The sequence below is a fragment of the Triturus cristatus genome, chromosome 7 (assembly GCF_964204655.1).
Source record: "Triturus cristatus chromosome 7, aTriCri1.1, whole genome shotgun sequence".
NCBI lineage: Eukaryota > Metazoa > Chordata > Amphibia > Caudata > Salamandridae > Triturus > Triturus cristatus.
This window is the reverse complement of record NC_140590.1, coordinates 821769623-821791188: the sequence shown is the minus strand read 5'-3', so window position 1 is coordinate 821791188 and position 21566 is coordinate 821769623. Positions and strand designations below refer to the sequence as shown.

At 43.4% G+C, this 21566-nt stretch overlaps 1 protein-coding gene across 1 annotated transcript in view; it reads right to left on the bottom strand.

Moving 5' to 3' along the window:
- The window catches only part of CSF1R (colony stimulating factor 1 receptor), a 166697-nt gene that overhangs the window by 43457 nt on the left and 101674 nt on the right, over positions 1-21566 (bottom strand). The window contains exons 10-13 of the mRNA XM_085617732.1: positions 14340-14458; positions 9456-9582; positions 9021-9125; positions 8175-8285 (exon numbers count right to left, since the gene is read on the bottom strand). Coding sequence (XP_085473858.1) covers positions 8175-8285; positions 9021-9125; positions 9456-9582; positions 14340-14458 — 462 coding nt within the window. The remainder of the gene's footprint in view (positions 1-8174; positions 8286-9020; positions 9126-9455; positions 9583-14339; positions 14459-21566) is intronic.

The following is a 21566-nucleotide window of genomic DNA, read 5'->3' as shown; positions in this document are numbered from 1 at the left end:
ACCCTATTTACCCCAGCGCTAAAGGTCTTAGAATAGGGTTTGCAGGAGGGGAGGAGCATTGCAATTGTACAGTGATTGAGTTGGTGCGAAGTGGTGGAACCTGGAATATTTGATGGAAGACTGATGCAAAGCGGTCTAGTTCTGGTAGTGGAGCCAGGAGTAAGCATTCAGAGTTGGTCATGAAACAAACTATGTTGTCAGCAAATATTGCTAACTTACATTCGGTCTCCCCCACACTTGCACTTTGCTCATATTTGGGTTACCTAGTATCTTGCATATGAGGGGTCCATTGGGAGAGCAAAGACCAGGGGAGATAAGGGGCACCCTTCCTGTGTGCTTCTCATTATTGGTATTTGCAAGGTATATTCACCGTTAATCTTAATCTTTAGCAAAAGACGTTTGAAATTTGCCTGAATTAAGGTTTGCATTTCAGGACCCAATCAGGCCCTATCCAGTAGTTTAGTGAGGCAGGGCCAATACACCGGGTCAAAGGCCTTCCCTGCTTCAAACAAGAGAAGGACCATCAGATGTTTTCATCCCTCAGCCACCTCCATCAAAGCGACTGTGAGCTGGGTATTGTCTGATGCTTGTCTAATTTTAATAAAACCAGATTGCTGGAGAGAGAAGAAGGTTGGCGAACAATTGTGAAGTCTCCAAACTAATGTGGATGTGAACAATTTCACATTACAATTTAATAATGCAATCAGGCGGTACGATGAGCGGAGCTGCACATCTTTGTCCGGCTTAAGGAGCGACGTAATCGGGTATACAGCATGTTTTCCATGACCATTTGGCTGGTCAGAAAGTAACTGAACACCTTGGTGGAAGGTGCAATGTGGAGGGAGGCGTAGGCCATGTAAAAAGAGACAGAGAAGCTACCAGGGCCCAGAGATTTCAGGAGTGGAAGGCCGTTGATCGCCTTCCTTACCTAATCTAGAGTGATGTTCTCTAGGGAGCTCAAGTCAGCCGCAAGGTCAGGAGGTCCAAAGTCAGTTAAGTATTTCCCTTGGATTTTTTCATCGAGTTCCTGGTGGGTGAACAGGGCAGAATAATATTGGTAGAAGAGAGCTAGGCTCTCAGATGTTTCAGAAGTAGCTTGCCCGTGGGTATTTATGATGCTCAATATGTGGTTTGTTGTGGTACCTCATCATAATTTGTAAGCCAGTAAGCGATCTGCCTTATTGCCCTTCTAAATCTGCCTCATTGCCCTTCTCGAAGTATGTTTGTTTAATGTAGATAAGCTTTCTAGCTGCATCTCTCATCTATAAATGTTCTAGCTCACCTAGATCCTACGAAGGTCTTGTATTGTAACGTTGGAACCATTCTGCTTTTTGGCGGGTTTCCGCTTGTGCCAATCTGGCCTCAATGCCCCCCTATTTTGTTGGTAGAGGCGTTCGAAAGCAACCAGTTCGCACTGGACTTCTTTAGCAGCATCCTATAACACTGATGGAGATACCTCACCAATGTCATTTTCTGGGACGTAATGTTCTATTGTGTCTTTTATGCAGTCCCTTGGGCCGAGACCCCTCAAAGGCACCTCGTTAATCATCCATGGGCGGACAAAGGTTTCTGAGGAGGTTGGGGCATCATCAAAAGCCAGGTTGGGGCATGATCTTACAGAGAACAGATGTCAATACTAGTGTTTATTAGTAGTAATGTTTTTGTGACCAGGAAATAATCCAGCCCTGAATATGTCTTATGTACATTCAAATAGAATGTATAGTTTCTGTCAGTCAGGTGGTGCAGATGACAAACATATGCAAGATTCAAGACTGTGACCTCTTGTGTCAATAAAGGTGGTAGCCATGGGTCATTATGTCGTGGATGAGATAGGTCAATTGGGGAGGCCAAGTGAATGTTGTAGTCACCTCCCAGTATATCTCTCCTTCCACACAGTGGGCCACAGCAGGTAAAATGCCAGCAAAGAATTTGTCTTTGTTCTCATTTGGACCATAGAGTAAAAAAATAGTGAGGCGGGTGGGACCCAATTTACCCTGAATCCCCACCTAGTGGCTTTCATGATCTTGCAGTGCTTTCCATATGGTAAGGAAGGCCTCTTCGGATATGGATCGCTCTTGTTTTCCGGGATTAGATTCATTGAACTGTAATAAAAATTCATAAGAGCTCAGTCTCCTTGTGTCTGTATGTAATAATTGAGTCTTGTGAAGCAGGGCAGCATTTGCCTTTGTGTTTCAACCACTGAAGCAAGGCTTTATGCTTCAGAGGAGAGTTAAGGCCCTGAACATTATAAGTGACTATTTTAAGCAGCGTTATTTCTGTAAGCAATATGATATTTTATGGGTTTTATTATTATTTATAGTGCTTTTATGACACGTATTGTCATAATAAAGCACTTTTGACTGACTGTATGTGATTTAAGCAAGGGATTAGTAATAAGGAGGGATATCATGTATTATGACAATGCAATTAAAAGTAAATTGTTGGAATGAGTTATATGTTGCTGCTTCATGCGCCTAAAACAGAGGAGAAATGCTATAGCGACTGTTAAACCAAGCAGAATATACAGCTCGGATAATTGTTAGTAATTTTCTTTTAACTCAGCAAGTGGTCCCAGTTCTACACTGTCTTTCTAAAATGCACAAAAAACTGAACTTGAACCTGTGAACACACACAAATGATAATTAACAGGCTGCTTGCTAGAGGGCGCTCAACTTTCTACTGTTGAGAGTGTTCATTTCACAATAGATATAAAAACGTTACACACTTCGATACCACATACAAAAGTTCTAAGTGAAGAGGAATAACTCCTAAGAAAAGTATGAATTTGATTTTTTAAATATAGTGCAATCTATCAAAAAAAATCTGAAAAAATGCTGACATCACAAACAAAACTATATCAAAGCAAAATCCCTATGATTCTCTCTGGACAAACATCCACACTTCAAAGACCACATAGAAGACGTGGCTTGTTCTTCGAGATTCCACTTAAAAAAATAAAATATGTCAAACATACTTTCTAAGCAGATATTAAAACAGTATTGGAATTGTTGAGTTCACACCTCGCCATAGTGAATGTGCACTAAAACTAAGCATGCTAACCCATCTAGCCCTGTTTTAAGCAGTTTTCCATATGAAAAAGCCAATTTCCTGGCTAACACAAAAATAGTGGAAATTACCCACAATCTTAAAACTCGTTGGTAACTCTTTATGGCGACCAGATGTTCCTACAAATCAACCTTTTTAACATTAAAAAAAATGACCCGTACACACCACGATATACCTAATACAGAACGTAAAAGTCTCAGGCGGTCAAGACTTTTCATACATTAAAATTAACTCACACTCGACACACCTTGCTTAAACAAGATTACGATTCACAGACCCTGTTCAGGAGAGGCACCTAAAATATACAATGCCCTCCCAAATGACATTAAAAACTCCCATCTTTCCTGCTTTTGAAAACGCATCAAAAGCCTCTACATCAACAAACACCAGATCACCTAGATGCAGAATAGTTCTCGTTTTCAGCCTAAGCCTAAATTTTGCTTGCTATTTTTCTATTGCCTGTGTAAGAAACCTACATCGTCTTTCTTAAAAACCATTACTTTCTAGAATCAGTCTGAAGCAACAACACTATCCTTATTCCAGATAAACGATAAATATTCTCTTAGAACATGTCTATATCCTGAATTAAAACGTATAGACTTAACATAAGGACAAAAGTATTTTCCTCCCATTCTGCACTTACCATCTGCATTTACCCACCCTCACCCATATTTTAAACAAGCAATGGCATAGCCAATAGGTCTCGCTTTTGGGACCTTATAAGTGTTTAGCCATGCAACAGTTAATGTTGTTGCAGTAAGGATATTGTGCTGCATAACTAAATACTTATAAGGTCCCAAAGGCGAGACCTATTGGCTATGCCAATGCTTGTTCCCTCTTGGAATGCAGGCAGAAATCCAACAACATGGTCTCCGGGAATCACTTCAGCGAGCAGCAGCACAAGGGATGGGATGCATGGCGCATGCCCGGAGTAGCCAGGCCCTGTCAAGCAACTAGACCCACCTCCTGCTGAAAGAATCCCTAAAAAAACTTTAAAAACTGCAATGCGAGGCTGCCAGTGTACAGAAGGAAATGTTTACACCATGATTATAAAAGGCAGTCAAGAATGTTCATGCACTGCACGCTGCAGAGTAACTATATTAATATGACACCTTTTAAGGGAAACTTTCAAATATAATTCCTTGAACATCCTTAGAAGAAGCTGCGAGGTTATTTATCCGCTGTAGGGGTCAGGAGGAGGAGGAGGGAGCAGGAGGGAAGATGCAATTGAATACGGTGCCAAAGCTGAACACGAGCAGGAACTAAATAGAAACGAGTGTGTGGGCACCATTAAAGAATGGTGCACTTTTAAACACGCCAAATTAATATGTATAAGTCGATATGTGCATCGGTCTCGAGGAAGCCCACCGCAATACAAAGGCACACGGATGCCTGCTTTGGCCCTGGGTGCACAGGAGAATGCACAAATAACATGGGAACCCGCAAGGAGGTCCCTGCTTGTGCCCTAGGGAAATGGTGGAATTCTCGCTCAATCCGAGCGTGAAACTAACCCATGCAGAGTGGGAAGCAGTTGAGGCAGAAAATGGTGAGGTGGAGGGAGAGGGTTTTGAATCAGTGCAAGAGGAGGAGTGAGGCAATCAAAAGTAATGTGAACCCGACAGCCAAAAAAGGCACACACGTAGCCACTGAAAACATGCTGAAACAAGCCCGAGAGTTGTGCGCGTGACACGGCCGTGAAAGTAAAAAGTGATTGCGCGCTGTAAGGGTGCCCGAAAGGAGAAGTGCTTGCAGGTTCGTGAGGTGGGGGGAGCAAAAAGATGCACTCTGTAGATTGGGAGGGGGAAGAGGCGACGGGGGAGTGGAAATGAAAACACTCTGTGGAATGCTGAAAGCAACAAGATTACCAGTCAATTTCAAGTGGAAATAAATACATACAAAAGAAAAGTACGATGTCTTTGTAGAACAAGCTTTTGAAGTGAAATCAAAGGTAATCACCTGTATACATGAAACAAGACGCGCGGCCGCGAGACGCGCTCTGTGGTGGGGGAGGGGGAGGAGCATTGAAGCGCGAGCAAGCCGAAGAGGTTGAGCGGTTACGCGCATAGTTACGAGTCTCTGCTCGTAACTGTGCGTGTAACCGCAGGCTCGAGGCCAGACAAAAAGCTGTGGTCGGCTTTTTAAAGCCCACTCACTAAATGTCTCGCCAGAGCTGCGCATGCGCTGGCTCAGGCGAGACCTAAAAACTTTGTCCTACCATCATCCTATGCCTTCTGTGCCTGCCCTTTCCTGCCCAACAAAGCTGTGCTCTCTATTCTACGCGAAGCAGTGAGCCAATGCTGTGCTTACATGTTCGCTGCAATAATATCATAGTGCTGTCAGCCGCGGTCCATGCAGGTAACAGCGCTGGTGCCGGGTAAGGGGGGATTTCGAGGGACGATGCAGAGGGAAAATTAATTATTTATTAACAGTCAGCCGCGGTCTTTTCAGGTAACAGCAGTGGGGCAGGGTAAGGTGGGATTTCGAGGGACGATGCAGAGGGAAAAGTAATTATTTATTTAATTTTCCCTCTGCATTGTCCCTCAAAATCCCCCCTTACCCGACCCCACCACCCCACCGCTATTAACTGCACAGACCGCGGCTGAATTCCCTGTCAGCAAGGGTCTGCAAAGATTCACAGCTGACAGGAAGAGTAGCAGTTGGCAGAGTGCCCTGCTACCTTCCTTAGGTCCAAGTCAACCCGAGAGTACCCGGAGAGGGTTGTTAGGAAAGACAGCCACTGTTCTGCAGCTCGGCTTGTGTGTCTGGAACCAGTGCTTAATTTGAGCAGGTGGTTTCCGGTGCTCGGCACCGGCGCCTGTGACAGTCTGCTACACGGTGGCGCAGTCTCGCTAATTTAGAGATGACCACAACAACAGAAAATTATTAATTTATTAAAAATTAAAAATTACTGTTACCTGCCGCCCAAGACATTCTTACAAGTTTGGAGGCCCGAAATAGTCGGAATTGTCACACTTGTAGGAATGTGATGGTTAGTACTTGCGTTGTTGTAATCACTGACAGCATGGCAGGGGAAATGTGTAGTGCAAGCTGCAGTGTCCTCCTGACGAGAGCTCGAGCATTTTTTTTTTTTTTTTTTTTACAAATTGGGCACGGCTGGATCCCCAAGTGAGGTGGTAGAATCCTGGGAAGCAAGTGCTCCCCTGGTGATTTCTCTTTCTGTTTTTCACTCCTGTGACAGAGTAACAGTGAATAGGCAGACTTAGAATGTGGTATGAGAACCATATTTTAAAAGCAATTTATTCAAAGCCCAGTGAGATATTAAGCCCTTCTGTGATGTCTCTGAACCCCTTTGTTATGCCAATATACTCTGTTGGGATTCTTGTAAGTAAAACCCTCATGCACCAATTTCGATCATATTCTATTCACATCACACAAGGGCACAAGTATCAAATATTATCTCCTGCGTACTAGAAAGGTTTGCTAAGGCTGTTTGGACAATTATATTTAAATACAACCCTGCATGTTATACATACAAATGTAGACCCATGCAACAAGGTCATTTGTCTAATACAAGACGAGATGGATTTTCTCACGGGGTCGACAACCGGTTACATACCAAGCAAACCCTAATCTTTCCCCTTAGTGAAAATCGCAACTTGAACCATAGCATGTTACCACTGCATCGGTCCTAGCAACTCACACTCAGCTCTACCCTAGTAACCCTTCCCACTCTCTTTAACTGTAAAAGCCACCCTGTTCCCCATCAAACCCTCCTCCCAAGTAGGAACAGCAGACCTCACGTTGGTCCTAACCTTTTACGTTAAAACTGATACGAACCATTAACCATAACTGATAACCCTAATATTTTAACTTAACGTTTGACTCTAATCCTAACCTAGCCTGTAACTCTCAGCTCTTACCTCTTAAACCCTGCCACTAATTGATTATCCTAATTTCACCTATGAACCATCTTAACCCATTATCCCAAAATCCTTAATAATTATTATTAGCTCCAATTGTTAACCACATCTAAACTGTAATTTTTAACTTTAACCCTTTTAACTATAACTTGTAACCATAACTCATCCCTGTCAACCCTGAAACCGATTGATAATCCTAATGATGCTTTCCAGAGCAGGGAAGGAGTGTTCAGTTTTAGCCGGAGATGGCTGCCTTCTACAAACTGCACGGTTTCTGATGGCTCTACAAATACCTTGCCAAGACTTAACGGGCATAAAGTCACTGCAGAGAAAATGGAGAAAGAAAATGCTGTCATAAAAAAGAAACGATATGTACTCTGTGCATCTCCCACGAGCATGCAATTAAAGAGTCAATCACGTGTGATGCTATACCTGTCGACACCGACGCGCCTTTGACGTGTATGTCAGAAGTGAGTCATATTATAAAGCATGATTGAAGCATCTATTTCTGCACCTGAAAGACACTTCGGTGCACAGATATTTGCATTTAGAAGTGAAAAGTAAACTTTGTAATTTACACATTTTATAATCGATACTCATAAACAGATTTACTCACAAGTAAAATTACACCAGTGTGGTGTAATTGTATCTGCATACCTGGTAACTGATTGTTACAGTGTGGGAATTCTGCAAATGCTGGTGATCATCTGTAGAGTCACAAGTACATAGTTGCAAAAAGATCTATAAGTATGAAAGGGATTGTAGAGAAAGGTATTCCTCCATGAGGTCAAATACTGTCCCTACCTATAAAAACATTTAAACAATGCAAAAGCACTTATAAATAACCTTAACCCATTTGCAAATATTCACCTGCAACAATGTTGCATGCGTACATAACTATTCATATGAGTACTCTTACAAAAAAAAAGTGTCTGTCCTTATGCTTAGAATTCTTTGTAAATTCAAAGAAAATGAAAAAAAGGCTCCAAATGTGAAGGTACACACATGCACTGAAATGTGCAAATTTCTTTGTGAACCAGGCCCTCGTACATCAGTGATGAATCTTGGACCTTAAAAAGGGAAAACAACCCCAAGCAAGGGGAGGGATCAAAAGGTTCTTGTTATGAATAGCTTATGAAGGCAAGGAGAGACATGGCAGGATGCTGTGAGCAGTGTCCACACAGAGTGCTGCCCAGGCAGCGCCATGACGCGGTATGGTGTCCTCACCTCCGTGTGTACATGCACCCAGCAGGTTCACAATGTTGTCATGTTGACCCAGGTGGCTCATAATCTTCAGTTCAGACATGAGGGCCTCCTTCTCCTCAATGTGCGCACTCGCTGGTGGAAGAGAGGAAGGCATCAGCAGAGTAAGACAGGGAGGAAAGACTTCCATTATCAAATGTCTCAGAGACAACTAACCATAACAAATTCAAAGATCAGCTCAGGTTCCCAAGTACAGCAGTAGCAGTGGTTGCTTCCCGTGCAGTGTAAGAGTGAATGAGTCTATTAGTATAGTGCCTTGCTACCAAGCCAAACACTTCAGGGCGCAGCTCTGCAGCTAGGACCACATTACAGTGGGAATCTTAATTCAATTCTTCATTATGGGATCAGTTTCAGACCTGTCCTACAGGATGAGACAAAGACCTGGAAATAGGTGAAACTGTCTCACCATGAGAATTATGGGAAGTGGGAATTCTTAATACAGGGCTACGTTGTGCTGCATATAAGGGAGGTAGAACAGATAAGAACAGTGCCACAATCCCCTGCTACATTGTGGTACAGTTAGGCTACCCCTTTCTTTCAAGCTGGCCAGTAGATACTAGGGTCTTCCCACCATTGGTGCAGCTTAATTGAAAAGTTTCCTCTGATTCTGATTGGTAGACTGCTTCTGAATCTCCCCTCTGCTGCTGGTTGGTACAGTAGTTCTTAAACCCCCCATGTTTCCGGTTGGTAGTCTACCTCTCAAGCACATCTCATTTTTATGACAATTCAGTGCATCCTCCCCATGTCGCTGTATAGTAAATCTCATCAATTTTTGTTGTTCAAGATGCTATAGTCAGTCCAAGTACTTACGTTTCAGCATCTTCACAGCCACCTTAACAGAGATGTCTTCTTTCCCAAGGCCATGGGCTGTGGCTTCCAACACCTTTCCGAACGCCCCGGCCCCCAGGGTCTTTCCTGTAGTGTGTAGAATATGATAATATTGCCCATCAGATGCATGCACGTGCCCAGCACATCAGCTGAAAGGACTGTATCTGTTATTAGGAAACTGAATAGAGCCAGACCCACATATATGAAAATATGTAATTTTTCAACAGGCGGAAAGGGAGGTGAGGCTGGTGAAAAGTCAGTTACCTATCATGCTCCAGCACACACTGCCCATCACTAATCTCCTAAATCTTGTTTAGATGTTTGTTCCATGACTCACCTCTCTAAATATTGAGACCCATCACCACACCACAACCCAAATCCCAGCATTGTAGATAAGGGGCAGAGTCTGCTTCTTACCAAAAGTCAATTTGCTTCGGGGGAATTCGAGCTTCTCGTTGTAGGGGAGCTGCGTTGGGTCGATGAAGGTATAATTGTTCCCCTCTGAGGCATCGATGATCTGCCAGCGGGTTTCATATTTGGGTTTCTAGAGGAAGATAAACGGGGTTGTATGTTTAACGAGGCGCAAGTATGAATAACAGGCACACTTTTATTGCAATTGTCAGGCCAAGGTCCCTGTCGTCAGCTGGGGGAATAAGGCCTTACTAAGCCTGAAAATGCTTTAAATCTGTGCAATTAGTAACTGCCCATTGTAAATACAAATCGGGTCAGGGGGACAGTGAAAGAGAAGAAAGAGGAATGCTATTACATTTTCGTCAAAGATATATACCGTCCTAGTTATAATACAAAGAGGGTCCTGGTGATACAATGATCAAGGCTGATCGCTCTGGAAACATACACAAAACTGCATGAATGTCCCGAGGAGTAGGTCCCCTTTTTTTCCTTTCTCTGTTGTGGAATAATGGGGATAAGATGGGGATTGTGATAACCATCACCTGCTACAAGAAATTGAGATTCTTCTTTGTCCTGAGAGGCCCACGAGCAGGCGAGGCATTTGTCTGACACAAAAGAGAGAGGTCTTTGAACTCAGTGCGGCGCTTCGGGTGATAGTCTTCTGTGCTCTTTGGTGCATCTTGCCAGGGCCTCTGGCTTTTTCTGGGACACGTCTTTGGCTTATGACTGCTGTTCCTTGGTCTGCTCCTTTTTTAGGCTGGGTTCTGCTGGTTCCAGTCTATGGTCGGGAGTGGTGCCTCCTGGGCAGACGCGGTCTTCCAACGTGGATGTTGGGGCTGCTCCTCATGCTTCCTTCCTCATTCGGGGCTGCTACGGGGGTGACCATTCGTTGTCCTTCGGAGGGGGTGCGTTCTCCTCTTCAGTGGTGTGTGGTGTTTATTACAGTTAGTTTGCCTCAGGTGGCTGCAGCTGACTTTTTTATCTATGTCTTTTGATAAGCTGTTCTGGAGCTGCTCCGACCTCTTGGGTATGTTCTGACATGTTAAGAACATGGACAAGGAAGGAAGAGGAGGTAATGCCTAGAATATTCACGTCATTCACTGGTAATTAAATAACTTTGATTCTCCCTTCTTAATCTCCTTTCCCTCTCACCCTCCTGCATTAGTCAGCAACATTGGCTTCGGGGTAACATAGTCACAACCAGGGGTTATCATGGCTAACCCACCCTTTACTGAAGCCCTCTAATGGTTGTCACCCGGTTCCTGAATGGATGTGAGGCATGTTGTAAGAAATATGCAGAAAGCAGGCCATTTTTACTTTTCTACGGCAGAGCATTGGGGGCCGTAGATAATGGATATCATGTCACTTATGGTTAAGTTGATTTGAGCACTTTTTCTAACCTTGACAGTTTTACCCTTAAAGATCATATGGCCTAGGCTGGCTCTAAATATCGTTCCTCGAATTAAACGTTGGTTGCTTTTCATCTTGCTTGGCTTGCGGCCTATTTTTTCTGGGGTGTGGCAGGTTTGTGGTTGCAACCTTAACACTTCTCGTCTCTGGACTTTAATGTTTCCTCGTTGCTTGTTTCCAGCTCCTTTTACAGACGAGGGCTCCAAACCTGATGGCGCCTAGTACTGCAGCAAGTCGAACACGAGGCAGAGCTCGGCCTGTGCATGGAGGGCACCTGACGGTCAGAGAAGCCATACAACTGGGGGGCAGCAGGACCATCTTGAAAACTGAGACGGAAAGACGACGATCCTTCTTAATACACATTTGAATTGCGGCTTCACTTGAGGCATGACACATCGTGGAGGTGTTTGCGTTCTACTATTAGGAGGGAACTGCATTATAATCCAGTTTTAATATTACTACGTTATTGAACATCCAATAAACAGTCAAATCAAACTTTACAGTTTTTTGGTTGGTGACCCGTTCCTAGCTCACGAAAAGACACACATCCTTCTTCCTTCCAGTGAGCCTACGTTTGGAATGCGTCTAAACAACTGTTATACACATTACTGATCTTGCACGCCTCTCCAAATTCGGCCACTGACCCACCGTCTCAGCTTGCGTTTACAAGCCCATGCTTTCTCTACTATCTAGTTGAGGCCAAGGACGTCAGTTAACCGAAAGGCCAGGGGTAGCAGACGTGACCACACATGCACTTTGATTCCCAATGAAATCAGAGGATTGTTTTCTTGTCCCATCTTCAGCCCCTCAACAACCTCCTATTTGTAATTGAGGGAGGTAGCGGAAGGACAAGGTGTTGAAACTTCAGAAAATAGGCAGGGTCTAAGAGCCCTTTTTAGGTCTCGCCTGACCCAGCGCATGCGCTGGTCTGGCGAGACTTATTGAGAGGGCTCCAAAAAGTGCTACCAGGCCAGCCTAGAGCTACAGTGCATGTGCGCGGGCGCGCACGCCGCGCTTTACCGCGATTACTTTCACTTTCGCGGCCACACGACCGCTTTGATGTTTGATCGTGATCGCGATTGCGATCACTTTCACTTTCGCGGCCCTGCGGCCGCTATGCATAGCCAATAGGTCTCGCTTTTGGGACCTTATAAGTATTTAGTTATGCAACTGTTGCATGGCTAAACACTTATAAGGTCCCAAAAGCGAGACCTATTGGCTATGCCAATGCTTGTTACTTTCTGTTCCAGAGGGTCTCTTCATGACCCTGAGAGCATGGGTAGCAAGAGCAGTGCTAGTGGTAACAAAGGGCATGGCAGGGATGCCGGTGCTGTCCCTGTTGTCCAAACATGAGGCATCCCTGTGATGTGGCTACCTCTCCCACAAGATGCTAGCATGTGTGGTAATCCCTGGGCACTGGCATCTCTTATCCTGCACCCATTGGATCTAAAGGAAACTCATTTCAGCCCACAATCTCTTTAGGAAATACTTCTTGTATGAAGCTCATGTGAACACGAGGAAAGCCATCACAATCCTCCTGAAACCATTATCATCACATCGACGTATAAGATGCCAGATTGTATGCTTCTATGAGCCAGTCTAGTGCGTTACTAGCTCAGCAGTCTGCCTGCTATGAATGACATGTAGGGGCCTACTGTGCAACAGCGAAATGCTGGTAATGACTCTTCAGGGCACTTCTTCCCGACATGGTGTTCATGCAGCCAGTCAACTCCAGTTTGCGAAATCTTTAGAAAAGGACATTGCTGAGCATGCAAGGGGTGCACTCCCTCCCACCTTCTCCCTTTCACTTCCCTCATAACCTTCTCTATGCAACACTAGCCTTGTGCTTGAGGATGGGAGCTGTGCCTCCCATACATTCTCTCATCGGATGTGGCTACCACCAGAGAAATCTGGGTTCTTCTTCATTTGGATCAGATTGTGCAACATTTCAACACATTCTGCATGTTCCAGGAAAAGGTTTACTGAGCGTGAGCTGAAGACAAGGAAGGGTCCGCGCGTCAATGTCCTCTGCTGTAGGTTCCTCTGCAGGGAGTCACGCTAAGGCCCCAGGAAAGATCCCGGACCTGAACCAAAGTTTTACTGCTTCTACCATTCTTGCCCGAAGGAGTGTATTGAACTAGGCTTCTTCACCCAGCGCTCACAGGCACCCACAAGCTACTGATGTCTACCTTGTGCCACAGGATAAATTGTGGATCTCTATCCCACAGGACAAGGGGCCATCAGGCTAAGCTATGCTTGCTTAAGGGCAATCCACCTAGGGACTGTGGTTGATGGAATGTAATTTAAAGCTTTTTCCCCTTGACCTCCGGCTGCCACTGTTTTTTTTTTACGGTTGACTTTGATTTGTGATGGCGGTTTCTAACCCACAGATGCTGATGAGGCAACACTTGTGGATGGGATTGCTTAACAGTGAAACCAAGCCTTAATCACAGACAATTCAATCTTTGCGTAACATATGCACGGCAAGACGTGCAGCAGCAGGTCTCCTACTGACGAGTCAGTGTCGCTAGTAGTTGCTTAGAGGAAATCATTGCAACAGTGGCCGCTCCATATGGATTTTAAAGGACATTTTACCAGGTAGAAGTTCTTAAGGGACTGTGGTCACCTGAATGGAAGTGAAGGTGTTGAGTGATCAGTGTCTACTAATGTTGGGTTTCCCTGGAAACTGTCCATAGCGATGGTAGAGTTCAGAGTTCAGGGGAGAGACGTCTAACTGTGAGTTGGAAGATGACAGCAACCACTGTTGCCTTGAAAACACTGTCATCCTTCATGTAAAGCATGGAATTCCACAGACCGCATGGAACATTGCGGCAAGTCGGATATCACAGACTGATTTCGAAAACTCTGAGGCTTAAAGAAGAGGTAATATCATTTTCAATTTTACGGATGGCTACACGTGGATTTCTGATTTCCTTTAATTTTACACGATGATATATATTTAGCTACTGTCAATTGACCAATATCATAACAGGGCTCGCTACATAATCACCAAGGGCAAACTTTATAGCGATACTCCCACCATCACATTCCGCCCCCTTCCCCCAAATCCATCGTAATTAAATAAAACATGTGCTGAACACAAAAAAACAGTTTAGGATGAATTCCTGAATAAAATGCAAGACCCCAACTACTCCCTCCATGCACGAAGTCAATAAAAAAAAAGGTTACACGCTGAAGAATTCAGCTGGGAACTCATCTCATTCACTGATTCCAGAACCAAATTCTGAGTGGAATACGTAACTTGTAATATCTATCACAGACTTATATTTACATTTACTATTGCAATACACATCCTTTGGCCTTCTCGTTCCTGACTGGAATTCACAATGGCGTATATGCTCTATGTATCATAAACCCATCCATCGTGCTTTCTTGCTGCCCTGTCCTATTTCACACTCTATGCAGGATTGCAGGGTCCCTCGGTTCAGGGAGGCGCACTGAGAACGCCGCGGGACGCACCTGTTTGTACTTGTAGAAGAGCAGGACCAGCATGAGGAGGAGCAGGGCAGCCACGCCGCAGGAGGCCCCCAGCGCCGGGCTGAACAGCTTGTTTGCAACTTTTCGTTCTATGATGCGCTCTGATGAAGGAACAAGACACAAGATGAGGTAAAGTAGTGGACAGCTTGCCCAAATAGAATGGGAGCTTTGGTTGAGGTGGCATCAGTCTCAAGTTAGCCGAACCGTACCTGACAAGTGGCTGACTCTGCCACAGCCAGAGGTCTCCTACAAGCCAGACTGTGTGTAAAATCTCTCAATTCCAATACCAGAAACACAGATCTCTCACAAGCAATTGGCAAAAAAGCATCACACTTTCCCTTCAGGGCATACCGCCTTTGTTGGAAATCTCATCAGCGAAAATTGCTAATAATGCGTTGTGTAAGCCTTCCCAGCTGGCTCATATTTTAAAAAGGCGTTAGTCCAGATTTACTATGCCATGCAGAGCCACACAAAGTCTCTATGCATGGCATAGAAAACCTAACTGTGCAAAGCATTAGTTTCCAAGATCTGACTTTTTAATTTCTCGCACTCATAACCAGCCTATGCCATTGCTCTGCAGTTTAGCTGCTTACTCCGTGAGGCCGCAGCGCAAGTAATTTGCTTTCATATTCCCAGACTAGAGAACTAGGAGCCAATTATATGCAATCTGGGGCAACATTGGTGGAATTTTCTATTTGAATATTGGCAAATCAGATTCCACCTGATTTGCATTGTGATCTTGACTGCAATGCAAATCAGTGAAAATGTAGAATTCGGAATCCGAATGTTAGAACGTGTATCCCACTACGGCCAATTATGAAATTTATAACTAGAATTCCAACCACTTCCCCGCTGTAACTTGCCAACAACAGCCACCTCGGCGGTTGTATCCCACAACTCAGTATCATGGGAAAGAAATGGAGCAATTCTTTTTTGGTGCTCCTAGAAAACCTGCTAATACATGTTGCCCTTTGTGACAGCAAAGTTTCATCTGTCTGAACCATCTTGTGCGTGATACCTTGTGCCTTCGGGGCATTCTCCAGTTCCCCTCCGCTACAGTTTCACAGCCCGAAAGCTGATTTACTATAAGGCGCTAGTAAGATGGAGAAAATTCTAACTGGGGATGAGTGAGTCCACTGATAGTGCCCTCTGAAGGCACCGCTTGGCAAAAATTCAAACCATTCACAGAATGCCAACAATGAACCAATGAATCTGCCTTTCGTTTGGAGGACACCAGGAGGAGCCGGATACCACGCAGAAACAAAAACGATTTCTACCATAAGGACTGCCTGTGATAAATCGAAGGTGGGAAGAACGAACTCCCTTTAGACTCCCCAATACCAATAAGAAGAACGTGCATTTTTTGCATTTTTGTGCTGAGATGGTGACAGATTAAGAGCAGAAATAAAAGCGGAGGCGGGTTTCAGGTTGGAGTTACATGGTAACAGAGCTATAAACCAGATTTCTTTACGAAAGAAATGTCCTTAAAGATCAGACGACTTTCAGAGATATAAAAGAAATGACATAAGGGATGTGAAATTATGGTAACCAACCAGTGCCAAACATAGGAGAGACATAAATCTTTGGGGTCTTGAAAAAGATGGAATATTGACTAAAGCCATCGAAACACGTCGACGCTCATATCCACATAATCCGTTGGAAGAAGTTCTCCTAACAAGATATAATTAGAGACAAGGTTTAGGATGAAAATTTGAAAGAGGTTCATTGTCAAAACGCATATGTAAATTAATGATAAAAAAAACAATGTCTTTTGTTGTTTTTCTGTGATCTGTATGTTATAGTTAAACGTCTTTTTAAGGGAGGTTACTATTTGTGAGGTTGTGTCACATATACTGTATTTTATAGCATTAGACAGTTTTATGTCTATTTTTAATCATATTGGTACTGTGTTTTTAACAAATTTGATATAAATAAAAAAAACTTTCTAGCAAATATAGTGATCATTATGGTTTTTTGAAATTGTGATGTTCTAACACATGGGCTCAAAATTTGGGGTGTGAATAAGATTAATTTAATCATTTTACGAACTATTATCACCAAGGGATAATACTTTTTGACTGCATATTTCTCTTGTACAGCGCATACTTTCAACTGAGTCGCCTTCAGGCATTTTTAACGGGCCACTAATTGATAGCTCTAGAGCAAAGGCTGAAGGCAGCAGAAATTTCTCACAGTTCCTGTCAGTGGGTCAAAAAGGTGTTCAGAATACTTGGTCATCCAATCCTTGGCCTCTCTGTTGAACAAACAGAGCAATGGTCACTTAATCCAGTTGCAAAGGTGGTTCTGTGCAACTGTATGTGATAGATAACACAGCTGCCAAAATATTGAGAAGGCAAAGGTAAATGAAAATACAGTGCTTACAGGCGAGTCGGTGCAATGTTTGTTTGGGTGTTGTAAAGTGAAGTTCTCTGGTTATACTGAATAAGCAGCTACCTACATCATTATGATATGAAATCTCTTTAATGATGTCATAACTACACTTTCACAATTACTTTATTAACTTTCTAGCTTTCTCAAATTTGCTTGAAAATGCACCGTTTGCTCACTCTTTTTTCAAAAATTTTCTGGGGGGGTTGCCCCCCCCCAACACCTCTTATGACGGTCGGGCTCAGTTGCTATGATTGCTCACCGCAGAGCACTCATCCCGCACTTTTACGCCACACAACTTTCAAATGTCCCCAGCCGTCACTGGTCACAGCAATACAGAAAATTAAGAGAAGAACTCGATGCTCAGAGAACAGTCTCTGGTCCTTTCACCTAAACAGAAGTACAGTCTGTCATACAATTTGGTGTCTAAACCAATAAAAGTAGTTAACTCTAAAAGGGATCTAAAAAAGTGGGGAAAATACAGAAAAATAAGGACATGTAACAAGGTGTCAGCATTGCAAAACCTTAAGAGTCTTCTCAGGATGGGGAAATAAGTGTTAGCATAAGCCACACTAGGCGAAGAGTCAAAGGGAAAAACATAGAGGTCTGTATCTCTCAAAGTCCAAAAGGATAACTCTAACACCTAACTGAAGGAACACTAGTTAATACTATCCAAATCAACAGAGTGACAGCCCTTGTTCGTGTCATCAGGGGCTCCCCTGTTTCTTCTATTCTCATGTTGTGAACTGCAACATTCGTAGAGTCTCTCAGTCTCAACCTGCGAACAATATCATCTTTTGGGACCTGCAACTCCTTAATAAATTACTGAATAGGGATTGTCAGCTAACACCCAGGCTCTCTGTGTTTCTTTTCAAGGTTCTCTTCTCAGGCTCTCTATCGCTAATACAGTGTTACATCTATTCTCAAACCAGCAAACCATGTGAATGCACCTGCAAGGAAAAGACACACAAGCAGAAAATGGAAAAGCAGCATTTTATGCAGAAAGTAATATAGGCCTAATCATGTCAACCTTAAACGTACAAAATCAGTGGTGCACATTTAATATACGTGTGCACATACAACTACAAAGAAATGGAAAATGCCATTACGTTAGATTCAAATTACCGTGCGTAAATATAATATAACTTTGAAGTCAAGGGTTAAATGTGACTAAGAACCGCATTACAAAGGCTAAAGGGAAATCATTAGCACACACTTTTACATGAATCTTTCACGTTTCTGAATCAAACACATTTTAATAGTGTGAGGATGGTTTATCAATCACCCAAAGAACACATTTCATATTAATAAGATTAAGGAACACAGTGTATATGAGTCTCTAGTTCTATGGTGAATGCACATCAGTAATGAGATCAGGTGCAACACTTTACATTAATAACGTTAGGACACACAGAGTATATGGTGCTAAGTGCACATATATATATTGCATACTTGTGACGTGTAATGGTAGAGTGAAAATTATGCTACTCCCCATGAAATATGGAGTTTTGTGGTCTTGCAGGAATTATTCAGCCCAGGATACTGACAATGTATCAGCGCATGCTGACACAATCAATTCCTCAGCAAGATAGAGTGCTTAAGATAAGCAAAATCGGCCAACACCCTGACATCAAAGCAAAAGTGCTAAAAAGAACAGCACAAAATAGTGTAATACATTTCAGAGTGGCTGGTTCAGTTTCTCTACAGGGTAAAGCATATAACTGCTACTAACTCATAGTGCTGGTGGGTAAAAAAGTTTAAGTCACTGAAATCATTGCTGGTCTTACCAAAACTTTAAAACAATACATTTAAAAAACGTCTGTGTTAGGAAGGGGGCGTACAATCAAGGGAATGTTTCAGAAATGCATGTTTAGTTATCCAGGATTCAAACATTCTATGATGAAAACAAAAACTGGAAACGTTGAAAATAACTTTCTACATTTCTACACAGTAAATAAACGGAAAAAAAAATTGTGGTGCAGATTTCCTTTAAAAATTAGTATTTACATAGATTTGTTCAGAGACATGAAGTACTTCTTTATGCGGAGGCTTATGAAACAAAAATGACCTGCTGAGAAAACCAATTTACGACTGAAGCAACTAAGTAAATACTTTTAAAAATTCAAATTTTGATAGTATGTGGAATCTTCACTTGAGTTTTGCCCGAGGAACTAACATTTGGTACACTGTTTACAAGACACTATTTACACTGACTATAGAAATATGGGGCAGGAAATACGCTGCCTTTAATGGCTGCAGGGCCTCTGATTCTCCAAATGAGAGTGTTTCTGAATTGATAAATGGGTTTAGAAATTGATTATGAATAGCAGTTTGGAACTGGCATGTCGTGGGCGTCCCTCACAAATTGAGATTTGTACCCTCATGTATCAATGGTTTGTGACCGTAATTCTGGTTGCAAACCACTGAAAAGTTACAGACTCCCAAGTTGGGGTGGCAACTTATTGCAAATTCGGGGTACAAGTTTGAAGGAAAGTCTGAAGTGGTCCTAGGAACCTCTCTGAAACCTTTTAAGAAAGAAATCTTTTTCTTTTTACAATGCAGCCCCATTTCATTTCAGGAAATCTTTCTGCTTAAAACAAAAACAGTTTTGCTGACCCTTGCAGGCCCCATACCTCTGATTGTGACCAATTGTAGTGATTCGCAAATCGCAACCTGCCTAATGAATATTAATTTGGTATGACAGTGCGACTCACTACAATTACATAGTTTGCAAACTGATCTATTAGTACTATAGTTCGGTTCATAAATTCAGATTCCATTCGCAAAACGTTAGTGCGCAATTTACGACTACTTTTAGCAAATAGAATCTACGTATGTCAGGCCCATGATTTTTAGGGAGTGATAATAGCTTAGTATGATATTGTTATCTTCAAGACATTACCTCAGCAGTTTCCCTTGACTATATCATCTTCCGAACCAGTTGACTAGACCTAGGGGTGGTACTGCACTCTACAGCCGGGTGCAAGGAACCGGCTCCCTCTCTCACTTCGTAGGATTCCTTCCGAAGTTGTCCTTATGCTCTTAAAGAACAAGTTACTTACCTTTGGTAACGTCTTATCTGGTTGAGACTCTATCAGCTGCATATTGCTTACCTTAGAATAATCCCCAGGCGCCAGACTGGATCTGGACATTTTTGACCAATCCCCTTGCGTGCTGGTAGATGGAGTCGTTTCGCTACTCGAGGCGTTGTCCCCGCAAGAAGTGACCATTGAGGTGTCTATATAGGTGCCGCCCCAGTACGCTGACCTTAGTTTTTGCCTGTGTTTCCCCATTAGAGGCCCAGAGTCAAGCTGAGGAGAAATGACTATTGTGTCAAAGTGAGGTCTTGAAGGTTCTCTTTTATTGTAAATGACATAAAGTTCACAGAACGGGGAGGATCAGTAAGAAATCTGCAACTAAATAGAGCCTCTATCAGATAAGGTGTTACCGAAGGCAAGTAACTTTGTCATCTGATAGAGACTTCTAGCTGCAGATTCCTGACCTTAGAATAGATACCAAAGCAATCTCTCCTTGGAAGTGGGTTTACACACTGCATTGCACTAATAAGTCCTGGAGGACTGAATAGACGAAATTCCCACCATGCTTGAGCTGACTGTCTAGGCAGTACTGTTTAGCAAAACCATGGAGTGATGTCCACATGGCTGCCTGACAGATTTCCAGAACTGGGACCCCTCTTGCTAACGCAGTAGTCGCAGCTTTAGTTCTGGTAGTATGAGCTCTTAGCCATCAGGGGGCTGCTGTTTAGCCATTGCATAGAAGATTTTAATATAAAGGGCTATCCATCTGGAGATGGTTCTTTTGTGAACTGCTTAGCCCTTCTTCGCACACATGAAGTCAACAAAGAGTCGATCATCCACCTGAAAATCTTTGGTGCTATCGACATAAAAAGACAGTGCTCTTTTTGGGTCCAGGTGGTGGAATCTCTCCTCTTCCTTAGTAGGATGAGGCAGGGCGAAGAAAGTAGGCAGCATGATAGTCTGCCTGATTGTTTACGGTCCACGGAAGACCTGGCTTGGTCATTCGGTCTGTACTGTTCCCATGAGGCACAGGGTCAAGACTGATTTGCATGTGGCTGGGTCTGAACTGGGGTGGCCAAGTGAGCTAAAGAACGATGATGGATTCAACCCATATCTGTGACTGGGGGTGAGTGTCTGAACAGTTTCAGTACTCCGTCCATCATCTCTTTGTGTTTGCTTTGTGCGCCCTAAGTTGGCAGGGTGTGCCCGGACGTGGGTCCCTTGTTCACTTTGCCACTGGATTCAAGCTAGCCTGGCTGATGAGGGGTGTTGCCCCGAAACCGGTCCAAGGATGCTTGTTTCCGGTCCAGGGAAGACCTGGCTTGGCAGTTCAGTCTGGACTGTTCCCATGAGGCACAGTGTAAAGACTGATTTGCATATGGCTGGGTCTGAACTGGGGTGATGAAGTGAGATAAAGAACGATGAAGGATTCAACCCAGATCTGTGACTGGGGGTGAGTGTCTGAAAAGTTTCAGTGCTCCATCCATCATCTATTTGTGTTTGCGATGTGAAAAGGTGTCACCACCTTTGGCGAAAATGATGCTTAGATTCAAGATCCAGCTTGTTTGGGAAGAAGGAATTGTCCTTAAGGGTTAATAGAATTCGCTAACCCTCCTGGCAGATGTGATTGCTACAAGGAAGACAGTTTTGATGTGAGGTGAGCACATGAGGGAGGCGAGGACTAAATCCAGGTCCCATTAGGGCATAACGAAGGGTGTAGGAGGAACCGTGCTACAGGTGATTTGAACAGGGACTGTAGGTTTGGCAATTGCAGGAAGGCGAA